The sequence below is a fragment of the Xenopus tropicalis genome, chromosome 3 (assembly GCF_000004195.4).
Source record: "Xenopus tropicalis strain Nigerian chromosome 3, UCB_Xtro_10.0, whole genome shotgun sequence".
NCBI lineage: Eukaryota > Metazoa > Chordata > Amphibia > Anura > Pipidae > Xenopus > Xenopus tropicalis.
In genome coordinates this window covers 101,362,934-101,382,836 of record NC_030679.2, presented here as the reverse complement: position 1 = coordinate 101,382,836, position 19,903 = coordinate 101,362,934, and the positions used below count along the sequence as shown (strand labels likewise).

Sequence of the window (19,903 nt, the reverse complement as noted above, 5' to 3'; positions counted from 1 at the left end):
ACTACTGTATGAGTGATTGCACCATTCAGTGCTGAAAGCAATGTCAACAGTTCACTCAGCATGTGATGGGGCTAGGCCAATGGGTCCTTACTTAAAAATGTGTGTTTTGGTAATAGTGGCAAGCATTCCTTTGGGGGGGGGGGGGTGTCCTTCTGTCCTATGTCTGTTTAAAATTAGCAATTACTGTATGTTATTATGTTAAATCTGTTTATATGTATCTGTTAATAAATGATATGGCCTTCTTTATCCCAAAACCTGAATTTTCTTTTCTTGTTCCAAGTAAGGGGTCAGGGCCAGCGGTGAGGGTTGTTGTTGCATTGAGGTAAAGTTGGAGAGGGTTAATTGACCATGCTGCTTGCATCATTGTGGCAAATAGGCAAAGAGGATGTGAGAAATTGGTTTATACAAATGCAAAGAGTTAAAAACAGCTATTGTATGAGTGAAGATTAAGGTGTGCCACCTAAATAACCGTCACATAAGTAACATGAATACTACTCTCTACAATGACTGAAATCAAGGGTGTTTACTAATGCATGAGAAAAAAAATTAATAATATTTCTCACTTAAATTAAGGTGACCAGATTTTCAGCTTGAAACCTGGGGACAGCAGAAAGAATAACGGTGCACAAAGCATGATACTGCAAATTTTTTAGGTCATGTCCACTTTGGAAGACACTTCCCCAACAAAACACCCCTATTTTACAAATACACCCAGTGTTTGAATTAGAGATTAAATATTGGAGAGATGCTATGTGTGGCGTACCAAGAAACAAGCCCCTCTCATAATTATAAGCCACACCTGATATTATATTAAGCCTCGCTAACCAACATTTCCTGGTTTTACCCAATTTAAAGCAAAGCCATTTTGTGATTTCTATTTACAGCAGCGGTTCTCAACATGTAGGTCGGGACCGCTTTGGGGAGCCCAAAATGAAAATAGTGCATACAGTTTTCTTAGCTGGCAATTCAACTTTTGCAAATACAGCACCCTGCCTGTGTATTGTGTGTTGTAACACAGCACAACCTCAGCATATTATATATAACCCCATATTATTTAATATACAGTATTTCACCCTCTCACCATTCACCAGTCTGCTAATGTTCTCTACCTTTGTTTTATCTTTTTGGTTCCCTCATTTTCTCTTTTTCTCTCCAGCTGTCTATACCCTCTCTGAAGCTTCCACTTTCTTCTTCTGTATAATACCATCTCTTCTCTACTTCTCTCCCAGCAATCTTTTCTCCCCCTTTATTATCTTCAATATGATCTTTTCCCTTGCACTTCTTAAACTCTCAATTTTACTTGTGTGCAGAAGTGGAGAGAAGTAACAGAAAGTTTTGGTATTACAAAAAAAAGTCAAAACTCTTGCATCCCTGAGGGGGATGATAATTAGCAGAAATAAAGATGTGGAGGCATAGCATCCATGCGCATCCCTCCCCAATTTCAGCACTGGATACACCCTCCTGAAATATATAAATACATAATTGAATGCAGTGGCAGTTTCTTGTATAATACCCCAATAACTCATAGTAGGATTACACAGTGACAATTTCATGTATAATACCCCAGAACTTATAGCAGGATGACATAGTGACAATTCCATGTATAATACCCCCAAAACTTGTAGTAGGGTAACACAGTGGCAATTTCCTGTATAATATCCCCAGAAAACAGTGTAAGGTAAACATAGCCATTTTTCTGTAAAATAACCTCCACACATACATCAGAATGAAGATCACAGTTTTAAAGGTTAAACATCAGAATGGCTAATTAAGACAAGAAAATAGTTAATGGTGTCACAGTGGGATAAACAGAGGAGAACCAGCCAAATCCATGCCTGAGTCTTGATAAGGGAATAGTGGGGGGAGTTATTTTGATCATTCACTTCACTGTAATCTGAGCTATTCACTCTCAGACCGACCATATGAAACTTCTTTATTCAGCCTCTTGATAAACTGGTTGAGGTTCAAACGTAGACTAAACCAAAAGCCGACAACATCAGTGATCAATGTGCATCTCTCTGCTTTTTTTTCTCCAAACCTCTTTCCTTGTGATGCACTTTGCTTAACTCAGTAACCCGTTCTTGTATTAAGGCTGATGCCACACGTGGCGTTTTTACGCTGCGTATTTTCTAATTCTCTCAGCGGCTGAAAAACACCTGATATCATCATCCATAGAAATAACTTGAAAAGACTCGAAGCAAACCACACAATGCGGAAATATGCTAGAAAACGCCTTAGCATGGATTTTTCAAGCGTTGGCTGAAATACGCCAGTATTTGCAAAGCAACCTATTCCTATGTATACACAAAGGCAGCTGTCAGACCTAGCTGAAATACGCAGTGTTTTTTACTATTTTGCACTATTAGCACCATGGAAATGGGATTTGCTACGTCACCTGTACTAGGCTGAAAAACGCCATAGTCAGGGGCTGTGTGGCTTGTGCAGCGTTTTTAGGCTGAGAAAAAACGCAGCGTAAAAACGCCACGTGTGGCATCAGCCTAATATGCTTTATTTATAAAACAACAACATACTCATATGCCCCCCCAAAAATATACCAATGAAAAAGAATAACTAAAGATAACAGAAAATGTTGTTATCCTGAAACATAACTATTATAGGATGTTCTTTTCTGTTGCTAGCAGGCTAATCAATATATATAACATATACAGTATGTTCAATGTTGTTGAACTAAGGTACTTAATTCTCATCAAGGGATACATGTGTATTGTAAAACTGGACTGTATAGAAAGATAGCAAAAGAGCTTCCTACGTGCCTTGGCAACTGTTTCTGATTCTGTTCACTTTTTGCCTTACCTACAACCTTAAATTCTGTATTGCCATTTAATCAAGATGCATACTATGAGAATGTAAAGCCTTCATAAAGCTCTTCCAATTCCCCTTGGTCTTCAAAGTAGGTGGCGTGCATCTAATTACAACTACACATGAAACTGACTTGCACCTAATGAATTACACTTGAATGCATTTCTGGCCCTGGAACTAATACAATTTGTTTCTCTGCATGATTCACCAATGCTGATGCAAATTTGCATCCACGTTGCTACATTACAAGCATTCAGCAGTGCATGCAACTGTGTCAGCCCCCATAATTACACTGCAATTCTTTGAATTAAAGCTGCATTGTGGATACAAACATTGTGAATTGCATGCCAGTCTTGCACTTTGCATTTATTTACTATCTGAGCCCTAATATGTAATATTGTTTGTAACCTAGTCTGGATTTTTTTTTCTACTTAGTCAATTTATTTGATTCTGTTTGCCAGTAATTAGCCACCATTTCTAATTTTTTACCTAGAAAATAGTCTGGGATCTTAAATAAACTCAAATAAAAGAGTCACTGTCCCAAAGCAGAATCAGTTAGGGCCATATTTGAGAAGTTTAGAAAATGCAAAACTTTACCCATGACTGCATCCTGATATTAATCTTAGTGAAAAATCTTTCATGAGTTACTCAAGATTGGGCTTTGTTGTGGTGACAGGATCACAATAAAAGTGATTGCAAATAAGATACAGGTATGGATCTGTTATCCAGAAACCAGTTATCCAAAAAATAAATCAGAACCTTGTACTTGACCCCAACTAACATATAATTAATGCTTATTTGAGGCTATTGGGTTTAATTAATGTTTAATAAGATCCCTTATCCAGAAAACCCCAGGTCCCAAGCATTCTGGGTAATAGGTCCTATACCTTTACTTGATTAGCAACTTGTTTGAATGCTGAAAATACACTTCCTATTGACTTGTTTGACCACCACAGTGTTAAGGTGGAAAGATTTTATATTTTTTATCTGTGATTAAAGCTAAAAATGTTACAGTACTGTATTATAAAATTGTACAAAAAATGTAAATGAAGTTGAACCTGTGTAGAAGGGACAAATATATCTTGCAGGGGAACTTCCAGAGCAACAAAAAGTTGCTCTACAACGTATACATATATATTAAAAAGCTGTAAAATCTTTACAGCCATGTAAGAATCATCCTATGTACAATCTTACAATGGATCTAAGTGTTGTTTTCCTATAACTTTTCTCTTCAGTATGTTTAAAGAATATGTATTTTTAAACAGAAACCCTAACTTGTTCCTTTATGAGGCACAAATCCCTCTACATCAGTGCTTCTACCAACCACCCCTGCAGAGGTGTATATGTTTTCAGGCAGTTCTGATCAATGGCTTTGATCTTGTAACACAGCACATCTTCAAACACTCTAGACCAATGCAAAAATCACTAACAGTAGAGGGAAAAACTCTATTCAGCTCATAGATCCATAGTAGACATGTCTTTGGTGATTTTAATACTGCTGTGGCCTAATGTCAAGTGTTTAAAAAGAATTCGAAACAGACTGCATAGTGAAAAAGATAACAATTCTAGTTCAGTCAAGTTTTGGTAGATTAGGTTACATTTATTGACCCTTTAAAAGAAACTCTATAAAAACTAAAGTGCATGATCCTTTCAAGATAGAATAAAAACATTTCCCTTTATATCTGCAAAAAAGACTTTTGTGTCCTTGAAATATCAGGTATACAATATTAATCAGGGTTTATTCACATTGCCCTGTGCAACGTTTAACACTCTGGTACTGCAAACCATCCTGATTCACTGCAAAGAATTCTTCAAAATGTCAGACTTACTACATAGTATAAAAGCCAGTCTGTCAATGCATTTTTGGTGGTATGCCAATCTTCATTTTGCCATTAGGTTTGCACAGATGAAAATTCCAAACTGAGAATTTTATAAGGGTAACAGCATACAATCTACCAGTTATTCATAACTAATTATCGACAATTATATTCGTAACCTTTATTCCTCAGTCCTTAATATAGCTTTTCTGGCTCTTTGAAAATGTCAAAATATATGTTAAATTCATTCTAATTAAACAGTAAATATAATTAAACAGTAAATTCATGAGCCAAGTGGCACATAAACAGCTTCTTAAAAAACTGATCAGATTATCAAGGCTCTGTGCTGGGCCCCTTACTATTTTCTCTCTATACCTCCTCACTTGGCAAACTAATCAATTCTTTTGGCTTTCAGTACCACCTCTATGCTGACGATACTCAGATCTATCTTTCCTCTCCTGATCTCAACCCAGAGCTTCTAACTCGCGTCTCTTCCTGCCTGTCCGCTATCTCCACTTGGATGTCCCAACGTTACCTTAAATTAAACCTCTCTAAGACTCAACTGGTTCTCTTTCCCCCATCCAACACCCACATTGTTCCCGAGGTATCTATAACGGTTAACAATTCTACCATCACCCCATCTTCCCAGGCCCGGTGCCTTGGGGTTATCCTTGATTCTCCCTCCTCACACGCTCGCATTCAAGACTTTGCAAGGGCTGCCCCCCTTCTCTGGAATTCGCTCCTCAAACTATCAGACTTTCTCCCAATCTCTCTGCCTTCAAGAGATCTCTAAAAACACATTTATTTAGAGAAGCTTACCCTAATCTAGTTTAGCAATACCCTGTGCCGCACCTCTCACAACTCTGGTCATGCCCATTCCCACACCTTGTGTCTCAACCCTTTCTCCTTGTAGATTGTAAGCTCTTTTGGGCAGGGCCCTCTTCACCTCTTGTATCGGTTATTGATTGCTTTATATGTTACTCTGTATGTCCAATGTATGAAACCCACTTATTGTACAGCGCTGCGGAATATGTTGGCGCTTTATAAATAATGTTAATAATAATAATAATAATAAATTATGGTTTATAATTTCAAATTATTGAAACAGATAGAATACTCTTTACCTAAACTTTTTGTTATTATTCCATGAATGCACCACATAAGCAATTATATCCCCATAAAGGTAATGCAAGATTTATTTTACATTCAATGTGTTAAACTTATATAAGACTTTTAAGTTAAGTTACTTTTTCAGTAACATGTAAAACACAGAGCTTTATTTATCAAAATTCATACTCGTAATTTTGGTATTTTTGTACTTTTAATAATCTTGAAATTAACATTAATATTACCTTATTTATTAAAACATCTAAATAAAAAAAACTGGGAAAATAAAATCATAAATTTAAATACCTTGTATTCATAATATTCACTTAATTTTTAATGGGTTGCAAAGATTAAAAAAACATTGGAAAACTTTGAATCAGTTAAATAGTTAATTGTCTTTAACTGTTTTTCAAAATATAATTTAAATTCATGATAATTAGCAAAAAAAAAAGCTTGGCCATGCAAAGTATATTTATCATACAGCAATAAATCCTATTTTTATTTGCCATCTGAGTAGTGACATATTCTCTTGCACTGGTCATGTGTTACAGATCATATTCCACAGTTACTAAAGTGAGATGGTCACTGAGTCACAGGAACACACCAGTAATAAGTTTGACCTTATAATAATAATAATAATAAGTAGACAACTCAGGCCTTCAGCACAAGGGAAAAGAAAAAGCCCATTACAATAATAAAAGGGTGGACACACCAGAACATAATGGTACACTAGTAGGGCATTTACTATTGCTCGGTTCAGGTTTTTTGTATCCAACCTGATTTTGTTTAAAAAAAAACCTTTATTTTTCGTGTTTTATTACGCCACAAAACTGCAACAAATCTGAATGAAATAATATACCAGCTACATCCTGTTGAGATCTTGTAGAAATCAAAGGCAGATGTCCTTTTTACAATTGGAAAACTTTCTTTGCTTTGTGGTTTTAAAAGGTTTTTAAGTTTTTTGGGTTTTGTGCAACAGTATAAAAAAATAATGGTTTTCATGTGGTTATCTGCAAATTTTTTTGTTCATTATTTTTCAATGCAGATTTTGTAATAAATAACTGGCATTCATAGAAATGAATTAAGTTGTGGTTTATAAAAAATATAAGATTATAAAATTCTGAATGTCAATATATCCTGCCCCCAGGTATTTTGAGTGTTGTAAGTACATAATTAGATATTCTCCTCAATCCTTTGTGTTACAAAGCCTGATTATACTACCCATAACTACAACAATATCATGGTGGACAAAACAGAAAAGCATGCTAGGCATAGATGGAGATGAAGTATTTACTGATTAACAATATATACACCAGCATAAATAATTAAAATGCCATAACCCTAAGCACCATTACCCTTTTCAGGTGTGTCCAACATGTTTATGTATTAATTATACTGTAGATCAGTGCCAGATACTTATTATTTTGCTCTGCCCAGTTCTTCAATTTCTTTTAGCAAAACTTTCAGTTTATTTTACAAAACAAGTCAACAGTGTTTACAATTCAGACTATTTTAAATCTATTGAATAGTTTTACTTATATCTGCTGTTTATCCAGCAGAGAAACAATAGGAGAGACAAAGGAACTTCATCTCAAACCTACACCTGATGTACTCCCATTTCTCATCTATGCCTACAAATACAAAAATTTGTCAGAAGTTACAATATTTACAGGGTAACCCTTTTGAAATAAAAAATAACAAAAGTGGTATAAAGGTGATAACTTTATTGGCTAACTGAGATAACCATAGCATGCTTTCAGAACATTTTAGTTCCTTTTTCAAGCTGATTACAAAAATCCAGTATGCAAAAAGGATAGTCTTGCATGTATACTGTATATTCATATACACATTCACATAACTTTTGGATCCATTAAATCAAGGTTTGCTGGACTCATTTTTTTTCTAGAATTCAGATGTGTAAGTGAGGTTGTAGAATGTGGAGCATATTTTGCCACATTTTGGGGCTGGTTAGGGGCTGTTTTGAGTGCTGGGATGCTAAGCCCTGTACCTATATATGTACAGTTTATGTAAGACAAAATTTTATTTATAAGTCAAAAACATTTACAGTTATCTATAAGATTTATACAAAGTAAAATTGCTCCAATGTCAGTGTCTGAATTGTAGAGATAGTAGTTCAGTGGACAAATATACTGACCCCTAAGCAGGGAAGAATGATTAGATTCTCGTGTCTGCCCCAAGTGACCTTATCAAGTCCTTTTAACTATCAGTGCTTCAGGCTATAAATTAAATTGTATACACTACAAGGCTGGAGCTCTCTACATCTCAAATATTGTTTACAGTTTATTGTTCAGTATGAAGTATCTTTCAGAAAATGAAAATAGTATTTTATTATTTGCTTTTTTGGATTTATACTAATTACATCATGTTGCAGAAAAGATGCACTATATTATAGTATTTAGATTTTGGGACAATTACACAAAGAAATTTGCCCTTTACATTTATGGAAAATTTCCCTTAATCACCTGTGTGCCATTTGTCTTGTTTTTACAGCAATGAGACATAATTCTTATTAGAATAGAAACATCAAAAGGCTATAACTGGCACTTTAGTAACATGTAGGCTAAAGCTGAACAGGGTATTTTGAAGTGGCATTTAAACAGCACTAGAAAGGTCCAGGAAAAAAGGACTTATGGGTATGGCCACTCTGTAGCTACTGCCAGCCTATAGTTTCATTAGTAACCACTCCCTTGCTTGTCACTGGTGGAATGCTGAAATAACAGGGCTAGAGGTTGTCCAAAATAGTTAATGTTGTGAAATGCTCAGCCTATCATGCAAAGCCTACCTGGGATTTTATCTCTGATGTCCCATTGTCTTAGCTCCTAACAAGCTCCTGACCTTATACCTGTAGTTTTTTTTTATTTTATTTAACAACCATACTGATTATATTAAACAGTGATCCCAAATTAGGGTTTTGGTAGCTATGGTAAATTTTCTTAATACTGTATAAAATAGGTACCTGAAAAATATATATGCATAATATATTTACTCTCTTTATGATCAAAAATGTGACCAGTGTCCACCTGGTTGTTACAGAACATTTTTCTACGAGGTTTGATATCCTCGCCTCAATACAAAAGTGCAGGGGTAAAAAAAGTAATACAATTTTCACAGTATACAATACATTAGCAGTGCCAATGGGCTCATCAGTGTTTGTTTGACTGGAAGGTTTTCTACAGTATGAGTTCACTGATTTGAGAATCCTCAAGTTTTCAAGACAAAAATGGCATGTCTCTGGAAAATCTTTAAAATCTGGTAAATTTTCCCTTAAGTGAAAAGTTTCCATCAAGGTGATGATATCAGTACAATTTACATGTTGCCATTTACCTTAATATTACCAGATCAATATTTATTCAACTTCAAAATGGGATATATAGTTTAATGCATATACACTGTTATTGATCATTTGCAAAATACCATTTTGCTATAAATATGTTTCTCGTAGCCACAGCATTTCTGTTCATTCGTAAATCTAGAATCTTTTAGGAGGTTAAGTACATGTCTTGTTGTTTGCCTTGACAAACAAAGGCATCTTTTTGTCAAACAATAAAATGTATTTCATTGACAGTGTTGCTTATTATTTTAAGCTTTCTGTCAGAGTTCAAGAAGCCAGTGAGTGACAGCTGAATCAAGCGGTATCTATCATGGAACTTAGAGCAATTGAAGATTTATCATTTATCATCAACTTACAGATGAAGTTCAATGCCCTGCTCTCATGAACTGCATAAAGATCGACCTAGTGCCCTCTTACCAACAAATCTATTTCACAGTTACTGCATCTGAGTGTACAAATACATGAATTGCTATATTTAGTGACCAGTGAATTCACATTTTGTTAACTATTGTGAACATAAAGTACATGTCAAGTATACATGCTAGCTACGTTGATGTGTTTGTATAAAGATTTTGCTTTTTATATTGCATTCTATAGTAATACAATAAGAATTGTAGCACATAAAAAAAAATACAACATAGACCTATAGGCACATAATTAACACATCTTTTCAGATGGATTTTAAGACTTAAATCCAAGCATATAAATAATATGTGCTGACCACTTTGACCTTGACCCAGCCTCCAGCAACTGAACAAGCCTCTGCAGAATTATCTGTAGGACCCCATTCACCCATTCAAATCTAATTTTGACTGATGAGCTGTATAGAGAAAACAACAAAGAATGGCAAATACAAAAAGAGTATCATGGTAGCTGCTTGGTGGCAACTTAATCACTGGAGAGTGCACAATAATTATGATATGAGACATTATACTAAATGTTTTTAATAGAGAGGTGCTCTGTGTACACAGTAGGAATTATATGGAGTTTTAATATCCTTAATGGTTTTAGTAACTAGGAATTTACACGTGTCTACAAATGAATAGTTCTAGAAGTTATTGACAGAATTGTTGGGGCTTCTTTATATGGCTGTTTTTAATAAACATGTCTAAATGAATGCTACAAAAAGGGGAAGTCTAACAGGAACTATACACCCCTTAATAAAAATACTTATTTTTAACGGTAGAATAAAGTAGGAAGCATAATATAGTATACTTTTTTGAAACATGAATGCAATTTAACTGTCATAGATTTTCTTGGTCCAGTTTATGATTCTTCAGAAGGCTACAAAAATCACACTGTTGCTTGGTTTTATAGAAATACAGTACAGTATATGCAAGTACAGGTATAGGACCCATTATCCAGAATGCTCGGGACCAAGGGTATTCCGGATAAGGGGTCTTTCTGTAATTTGGATCTCAATAACTTAAGTCTACTAAAAAATCAATAAAACATTAATTAAACCCAATAGGATTGTTTTGCATCCAATAAGGATTAATTATATCTTAGTTGGGATCAAATACAAGGTTCTGTTTTATTTCTACATAGAAAAAGGAAATCAGTTTTAGAATTCTGAATTATTTGATTAAAATGGAGTCTATGGGAGACGGGCATTCCGTAATTCGGAGCTTTCTGGATAACGGGTTTCCGGATAAGGGGTCCGATACCTGTATATGCAAGGATGAGGCGCAGAAATTCTTTACAGGTCTACATCAAACAGTGGGTTTCCTGACAGCCTTTACTTAAAACCCGTGACATGCCATCTGCCTTTAAACTAAGGGGCCCACTTACTAACAACTTTTTTTTCTTAAATTGAATCAAATATTTAGTGCAAAAAGTCGCTGAGAAAAATTCTGTGACGTTTTAGAAATTTACTATGCATCTAAACAGCTAAAAATCCAAATCTGACAATTCGTCAGTTTAAACTTGATGAGTTCATGAAGAAGCCCACTGTCAGACACCAACCTGTGCGATGGCCTTGGAAAACCACATACTTGCAACATGCTCTTAATAGGTTAGTTACTAAGTTTTTGGGTGTTTTGTAATCCTTGTCCTTAGTTCTAGATGCCTGACTCCTATTTCCAATGTTGGCTCCTTTTTCTTACCTTCTTTCCTTTCTGTTAGTCCAGTGGTTATTTATGTGGATATGACCTTGACCTGGTTCTGACTGCTGCAATATCACCTGTCCAGGACAACCAGGAAACCAATGTTTCCCATTCACCCATTCATGTAAATGGAAAATGATCTGTCCATAGCAGTAGTATTTATATCCTAACTAGAAGATGTGCACCATAGCCTTAGTTAACTTTTTTCATTTTGCGATTAGACATTACTTATTTGTGGGAGTGCTTTTAGTCAGCGACTAACATTTTTCATGTCTCCTACTTTTTGACCATTTTCACAAGTATCTCAAATAATGTTATAATTATTATTTAAGAGAATGCTGCTACTACATTTCATGTATCATGGAATAGGAAAGGATACTGATTTTATCTCATGCTTGAAAATGCACACCCTGTCAAGCATCCTATCCTAGATAATAAAAAAATATCAGCTCGCTCATTGTCATTGAACAAGCAAACAATTACAGTAGTAGCTTGAATGGCCGAATGAATTCTGAAGACAGATGCTCTAACTGCAAAGGTCAAATGGGGTAGATGAAAGATACCGTGTGTGTGACACCTAGACAAAGATATTCTTAAAACCTCTTGAATGACAAAAAGTCCATTCTGGGCTGAAAATATTTGTTGGTATTTATAAATGAAACATTTATATATTAAACAAATTAGATGAGTATCATCTATCTATTGTCACATTTTAAGCACTAGTAAAAAAAATAGCTTCAGTAATGCATTCTAGACAATAAACCGATTACATAGAGCCAGTGTGGTTTTTATGAAGGATTGCTAGTGCCAGGCAAATCTGATTAGTTTCTATGAGCGGGTAAGTAGTAAACTGGACCAAGACAAGTCTGTTTAAATGATAGATTTATATTTTTCTATTGTATTTAATGCAGTAACATATTAGTGCATAAAATTTAGTATTCTGGAGTATCAGAGAGGTTTTGCAATATTAAAAAATGGATTTGTAATTATATTTTGCCCCAATCTAGTTTCTATAAAGATTTTTTTATATTTGCTTGTAAATTGTGCCTTGTCTGGATGCTTTCATTTTTATTCTATTTGTTCCCTTAATCCTCCATATTTATTTCCCAGTCTTTCCTGTCAATATACCCTGTGTGTAAATCCTATCTGCATGGAGCAAGGACTAGCTAAGATGGGGAGTGACCAGTCACATATAAGAAAACCCAAGGAAGGGACACCATGAACTCATCATATCTCTTAATTACTCTTCTTTCTAGACTGTAAACTCTCATGATCATGGCATAGCCCATATTATCTCGACATCTGCAACAGTGTACATCTATTTGGTCAAATGTCTTTATATTTCAACTGTTTTGTATTTTCTTGCTCTGTAAAGTGCAACAATAAGCAGCTTCAAGAGTTAAGACAAATAATTAATAATTTAATATTATTTTAATATGCAGATGTGGTCATAGGAAGTACCATATATATCAACACAAATTTCCTCTTCTCATTCATAAAATTAGCATTTTGGAATTTGGACAGTAAAAAAAAACGTAATAAAATTAAGCTTAATGCCGTTTTTTTTTTATATGGTGAAGCCTGGCGATGTGTGGCGAAATTTGTTGTCGTCTTTTACACAGCATAATAAATCTGCCTCTTAAGTGATAAACTATTTAAAGCACCTTCTAAAATCTTTTAAAAACATTATTTAGTCAAACATTTTGAAAGCAGTGAGCAACTACAATTTGCATTAAAAAAAAATTCTGTTTGGAATATTAATGTCAAAGGGCTTGTTGATTAATTTTTGACTTGTTGAATTCGAGTTTGTTTTTCTAAAACATATAAACTCGCATATCGAATGGTCATTTATTCATTAATAAGGAAAGCCCATTCAAATAAAAACTCAAATATCTCAAATTTTTTGAGTTTATGAAAACAAAAGATAAGCAATTGGAGTTTTACCATAACAGATGTAAAACACCTTGGACTTGTCTGTAACAGACATCCAGTATATACATTTGGCTAATCAAATATAACACTGCATTATTATTAATATTATACAGGTATAGATGGCTCAAGTAATGCTCATGGAATGTATTACATTAAGGGACCTATTTATTAAAGTACGATCGCTCCGAATACAACTAATTCATATTTTTTTGTACTGTGCATATTTTCTGTGACTTTTTAATACTTTAGCACAATTTTTTTGTACTTTGCAACAAAATCGTATTGTTGCACCGAGTAAGAAAGTTTCGGATTCATTCAAGCTTCTGTATCGTGACTTTCCTTGGGCCAGGATGGAGCTGCAGAGTGCCATTGAGTCCTATGGGAGACTTTCCTTGGGCCAGGTTGGAGCTGCAGAGTGCCATTGAGCCCTATGGGAGACTTTCCTTGGGCCAGGTTGGAGCTGCAGAGTGCCATTGAGCCCTATGGGAGACTTTCCTTGGGCCAGGTTGGAGCTGCAGAGTGCCATTGAGCCCTATGGGAGACTTTCCTTGGGCCAGGTTGGAGCTGCAGAGTGCCACTGAGCCCTATGGGAGACTTTCCTTGGGCCAGGTTGGAGCTGCAGAGTGCCATTGAGTCCTATGGGAGGCTTCCAAAATCATGCACAGAAGGATCAGAAAGTCAGAAAGGTTTTCCTGCTGTTTACGGTCATTCAGATACGAAAATTTTGTGACTTTCGGATTGCCAATACAATATTATCGTGACTAATACAATTTTTTCGTAAGCATTTTCGTGATATTTGCGATCATTCGAAATTATAGTATCCAATCCAAATTTTACCAGTTTCGGGAATCAGCCCCTTAATGTTGATTTTTCCATTACAATATTATTGGAAAAAGCTCTAGAAACTCACACATATTAAAGAACTTTTATATAAACCAGTAAAACTGCCAGCTTAGACATTAAGCCATATATTATTGGGGCAATACTGTGATATGTGTAACAAGAAAATAAGAAAATGCAAAGGCAAACAAAGATAAACAAAGTTAAAAAGACCAATTTGTACTATAATTTCATGCTGCCTTGTGCATAGTTCTAAAAAATATTTTGATAATAAGGGTATCTCTTTGTACAGTTAATAATTAAATATTGGGGCTTTTTTTTAGTCATTAAATTGTGTTTGCAACTATCAGGATACCTTCAAAGAAAGATGGAGAAATAAGGCCTGAAATTGTTATATTATTAAATACTAATTTAAGGGGAAAACTAAGAAGTAGACCCTGTGACTGTTGGGAGCCCAGAGCATATACTGTGCCTAATGTAACTGACTGATAAGCAGTTTCAATATATATTTATGAAAAATGTCCTATTCACAAAGGGGGCCCTAAAAGGATTTTGGCTGCTGTGCCTATTAACACACAAGTTATTACATAATTGTAAAAAATATTCAGTTTCATAAAAAGTGTATTACACACCCACACCACCTGTTCTCTCGATTTTCAGTCTGTCTCTTCCATTATACCTCCCTGCTGTCATATCACTCTGTGTCAGTCTCTCACTCATTTGCTCAATCTATTTCTCAAATACAAATAAACATGACTGGATTCCAAACATTGCACCTCACTGGCGGGAAACTGAACCTTCATTCTTTCATTTATTCAAATATCCCACACACCAAACTTCCTTCTTGTAATCAGCTGTTCCTAGCCAATATTCACATATCATATACATTGATTTAGGTAAAAAGAAAAGACCATTTGTGTTAATACCATAAATGAAAATGTAAAGTTTGGAACTTATCCATTTTTGTATCCAGACAATTGTCATATCGCACAAAACTTATCCCCAACTGGGGCAAGATGCAGAAAACAAAATGGGGCAGCTGGCCAGAAAATAAACCTATAAAGCCATGCTCATCTCGGTAAAAAGCAGTGGCACAGGGAGAGGGTAAACCTTTCTTTCAGATATAATGCAGTAAAGGAATTCAAATGCAATCTTAAAGACTTCAGTTATGCTTTTATGTTAAGAGGACTAATTGAGAATTATCAACATAACACACAGTCACAAAAAATGTAAGTTGCTGGATTGTTGTTAAATCTTGCCTTGATTATTAGCCACAGCTGGGACTTCATTATTTTTTAATCATCCTATTTAACGTGCATTTAGCAAAAAATATAGTAACACAATTATTGCTGTTAGGAAAAAATGCAAACTTCTAAGAGCTCACTAATCGCATATTTTATATTCTGGTAACACCTTAGGGTTTATTCATTATACCTATTAAAATATCATACTAATTGTGCCTTTTACTCTTAAACTAGTGCTGTGTTAGTTAGTTCCTGCTCGAGGGAGTCTAACGCACAGGGTTCTTTTTGACTTTTTAGGCTACACATGATTTATACTGTGCTTACTGAATCATATTTGATTGAAGGTTGTGAAAGTGCATGCCCAAGTCCTGCGGGCAGCACTAGGCCAAGCCAGCCGGGTGACCTAGGCAACCCGGCTGGATTGCCCCATCCCTCCGTGGGTACGCACGTATGCACAAGTGAGTAAACTTATAAACACACATGGGGGTTGCTAGGGCCGCTGGAGGGGGGTGATGCAGAGGGAGGGGGTAAAGGGCACATAACTAGGGGTAAGTGAAAGGGGAGGCACCTGCATGGTGCCCCCCCCCCACCATTGCTCCCTAGACAGGTGCCTCTTCTGCCTACCCCTAGTTCCGGCCCCGGGTGTGCTGATTCTTCCATTAGCGTTGCATGTTTTACTTATTGCTGCAAATGATAAGGCAAAAATATCTAATGCAAAATATTGCACCTACTAACAGCAGGTACAATTACACTGGGATTGTGGGAAAGACTACTGTATTAGGTCAGGCTGCCTGAAATCTTATATTATTTTATGCTTCTTCTTTAGAATCTTATCATGATGTCCTTTTCTTTCCAACTCAAACATAAAAATATCCTTACCAAGATGTGGCATTCCTAATGTAATACAGAAAGAAAAACATTACTTTCTTGCTGTGAGTTCTTCTCTCCATTTAATACAGATTATACTTTACTTACTCAAGCATTCGACCCTATCATTTGATATTACTGACTATATTGAGGTCTGTTATGAGCTTCTCTGGCTGGTATTGTCCAAAAGTGGGCTCTTATGCTTTCATCTTTGGCATTTAACCTTCAAACACAAAAATTAAATAACGCAAATGAGTGCAAATAATTACCAGTTTCAATTTCCCAAACATAAACTGAGCCATCTTCACACCCAACTATTAAGACATCTTCAATAGGGTGCCACTTTAACATCTTTACAGGGAACAGATGTTTTCTGGCATGAAAGAGACACATGCGTTCCTGCAAATTTAAAAGTGCCACTGAATTGTCACTGCAAATACAGTACACAGTCTGGAAAAGTTTCACCTGTAGCAAAAGAAAGAATAATGATATTAACCTGGGCACTAATAAAACAGCGCTAAAGAAAATATAGTAAAGTAACAGGGTTTTGTTGAATTCTGAAATCCTCTTGCATTTCTTTACAGACAATTGTAATCTATTTTATCCACCATTGTTTACAGTTATAAGTACCAACTTTTAAAGGGATACTTGCATCATAAAAAAGGGTTACTTTGTGCAATATTACATAAAAAGATTCATTTCAAAAAGTTATTTTTGAATAAAGAAGTGTATTTCTTGCTACTCAGATGAGAATTTCTCTTTCTTTTCTGGCCAAAAGCAGTTAAAGGGCAAAGACACACTAGGAGATTTGTCACATGCATGAAAAAATAATTGGAACCGCTTCACATTTCCCCGTGATTAAGCAGAATCGCCACAACTCCCACAAGTAATGTAATTTACTTGTGGCGATTCCAGTGTTAGCGTAGGGCAAGGCATTTGTGGAGATATGTTGCCCATATTAAAAAATCACTACTGTGGGTGGCATAATTCCCTGTGTCATTGTCCTTAGAGCAGGGTGTCTAGATAAATATTAAAATATTATTCTCTATTTCTGTTGCATTTTCTCTTGCAACAACTGATTGTTTAACCAACTTTAACTTTTCATTTTACAATATTGTTTTTTCAAAAAATAAAAAGTCTGAGTCTGACCCTTACTTGTTATGAAATCACTCCCTAAAGATCTGAGCACAAGACAAAAATCAGAATAAATTACATTTTTTTCCTATATCAGTTGTAAGAGTGGAAATGGGTTTGCTGCTAAAGAAGGAACACATTAAACAGTAAACTTTGAAAATGCATGACAATATGGACTCAAAACTCCTATTGCTACATAATGTTACTTACAAAATGACAGTGGTCCAGGATTATAATTTTTATTTATTTTTAAAGCACCAAGAAAACATGGTGCATTTTACAACTGGAATCTAATAAATCCATAAATAAAGTCACTGTGGCTCATTTTTCAGCACTAGGCAAATTTGGCCCCCTTGCAGTAACCTATAGCTAACAATCAGTGATTAGCTTTCTTCGGCCATCTGCAAGTAGAACAATGAAGGCAACAATGTGATTGTTTGCCATGAATTACTGCCCAGGGGCAAATTTGTCCAGTGTTGATAAATGATCCCCAGTAACCGATACTAATAATTAATAGCATGATCCACATTACAACCTTCAATGCTTAGATGAAAAAGAGAATGAGAAACACAAAGATGGTGCATTGAATGGTGCATAGGATGCTTGAAAGCCCTTATTTTTATTTTGAACATTCAAACAAGCCAGCAACAAAGTTAATCTGTACGGAAACGAAATTGCTTGTATCAACTGTTCTTCTGCACATATTCATTCAATATCTTCTCTTTCAAAAACATAACTCTAATTAGAGACAGCATGGGTAGCACATCCATTCATACCCCCATATGTAATAAAAGGCACTAAGTTTGCCCAGGAGCAGTGACCCACAGCAACCAATTAATTGTTTTCTTCTTAACAAGTGACCAGTAAATGCTACCTGCTGATTGGTTACTATGGGTTACTGCTCCTGGGCAAACTTTATTTAAAACTTTTTTTTAATTACATAGTCTCCATAGTGTTTTATATTGCTTAGAAGCATTCTAGGACAACTGGGCCATATTTCATCATATTTTCATCACACATTTTTGTCACCTTCTTTATTATTATAAATTAGAAGCAAAACATCAATTTTCATATTAAAATACTTTTTGCAGTACTCCATTGTAAAAGGACATTTTCTCTTTAACTATGTATGTGCTAAACAAATCTATTCTCTATATGAAATATAGCCAAAAAGGACAATTACTCTTAGAATGTATAGTTCCCTTTCACATAAAAGTGCATACTGCAGATTTTTGCCACTGTAGTATAAAGACTTTTGTTGCATGCTGACTGTCAGTCAAAGTTCTATGTATTTTATTCAAAAGGTCAGGCACTTTTTTAAATGTCAACTTTAGCTGGCCTAAAGATGTCTTTTTAAATTATTTTTAACCATGCCGAAACAAAAGTGCAGCAATCAATAATTTAAAAAGGATAACACTACATGGAAACTAACATTTGTCTGTAAATAGCGCTTGCTCTTTGTGCTTCTGAATATGTTTTGGTATTATATCACCTAATATATATATATATTTTTTTTTCACTGTGTAGTTTATAACTGAAAGCAGCTTTGAGAATCACAGTTATAAGGAGACCTTTTTTTCTTACTTTGTAATCATCTGGTGGAACCAGTAGTTTCATTATTGACCCAGCCTGCAGAAAAAACTTGTGGAATATCTGCCCTGTAAACACGTCTCTCCATATCACAGTTGAATTCTGATCGCCAGAAATGAGCCAGGTTGGATCGAATTTCTCTGACTCTCCATGTGGATAAAGTAAACTGGTAATGCTGAAATTGTGCCCCTCAAATATCTTATGTGGCAGGGAACCTAGGGAGATAAGAAAGATAGTTTTTGTTTAAAAGCCTGTTGCTGGATTAAAATAAAATATAATAAAACGAGATATCTTTGATTTGCTGAAATTCTAAACTAGAGAGCTGCTGAACAAAAAGCTAAATAATTAAAAAACTACAAATAATAAAATATTAAGACCAATTGCAAATTGTCTACAACATAATAAAAGTTCATTCAACTGTGTACAACTCCTTTAATTTTTAAGATATTCCAAAATATTCTAGCATTCTCTATGCCAAGGCTGTCCAACTGGTGGCCATCCGGCCAGTGGTCCTCCTCTGTGTGACCTTTAAGCTTTAAACAATATGAATACTTAGATTAACTGGCCTCCCTGCATGGTTCACGCCTCAGATTCAGGCGGTAAACCTCTGTATTGTTTAAATGTGTAATCCCCTGTACTGTTTCTGTATATAAGCAAGATGCATTCTTAAGGTATTACATAAGTAACACTATTACCTTTTAGTAAAAGATGGTCTTTAAGTAGTCTTGCTCTAGCAGCATGCAAAGCTGATGTAATAACAATTTTCCCATTTTCACAACCACACACCAGTTTGTCAAGATTTGCAATGTATATTGATGAGGTGATCATTACATATGCCATGCCTTCTTCATGAGTAACAAGGTGATCTATTATTCCTTCAGACATGGACTTATGCCTATCAAAGATTTCTTGAAGAGTGATTGTTGTTTTTCTTTGTACTTCTGGGAAGAGAAAAAAAAGAAAAATAATAACTTTGGAAATTGACTTATAAATATAAATATATAAATATTTCTATACTTAAATATATTGTCAGGCAAACGAATAAACAAAAATACAATTCTATTTTTTTATTAAAGAAACCTGTCATTTCGTGTA

General features: G+C 35.1%; 1 protein-coding gene across 3 annotated transcripts in view; it reads right to left on the bottom strand.

Annotated features, from left to right (window-relative positions):
* The window catches only part of wdr72 (WD repeat domain 72), a 121,886-nt gene that overhangs the window by 59,833 nt on the left and 42,150 nt on the right, over nt 1-19,903 (bottom strand). For all 3 annotated transcript variants that reach the window (XM_012959598.3, XM_031899179.1, XM_018092424.2), the window contains exons 11-13: nt 19,504-19,749; nt 18,803-19,023; nt 16,354-16,549 (exon numbers count right to left, since the gene is read on the bottom strand). In XM_012959598.3, the coding sequence (XP_012815052.2) occupies nt 16,354-16,549; nt 18,803-19,023; nt 19,504-19,749 (663 nt within the window). The remainder of the gene's footprint in view (nt 1-16,353; nt 16,550-18,802; nt 19,024-19,503; nt 19,750-19,903) is intronic.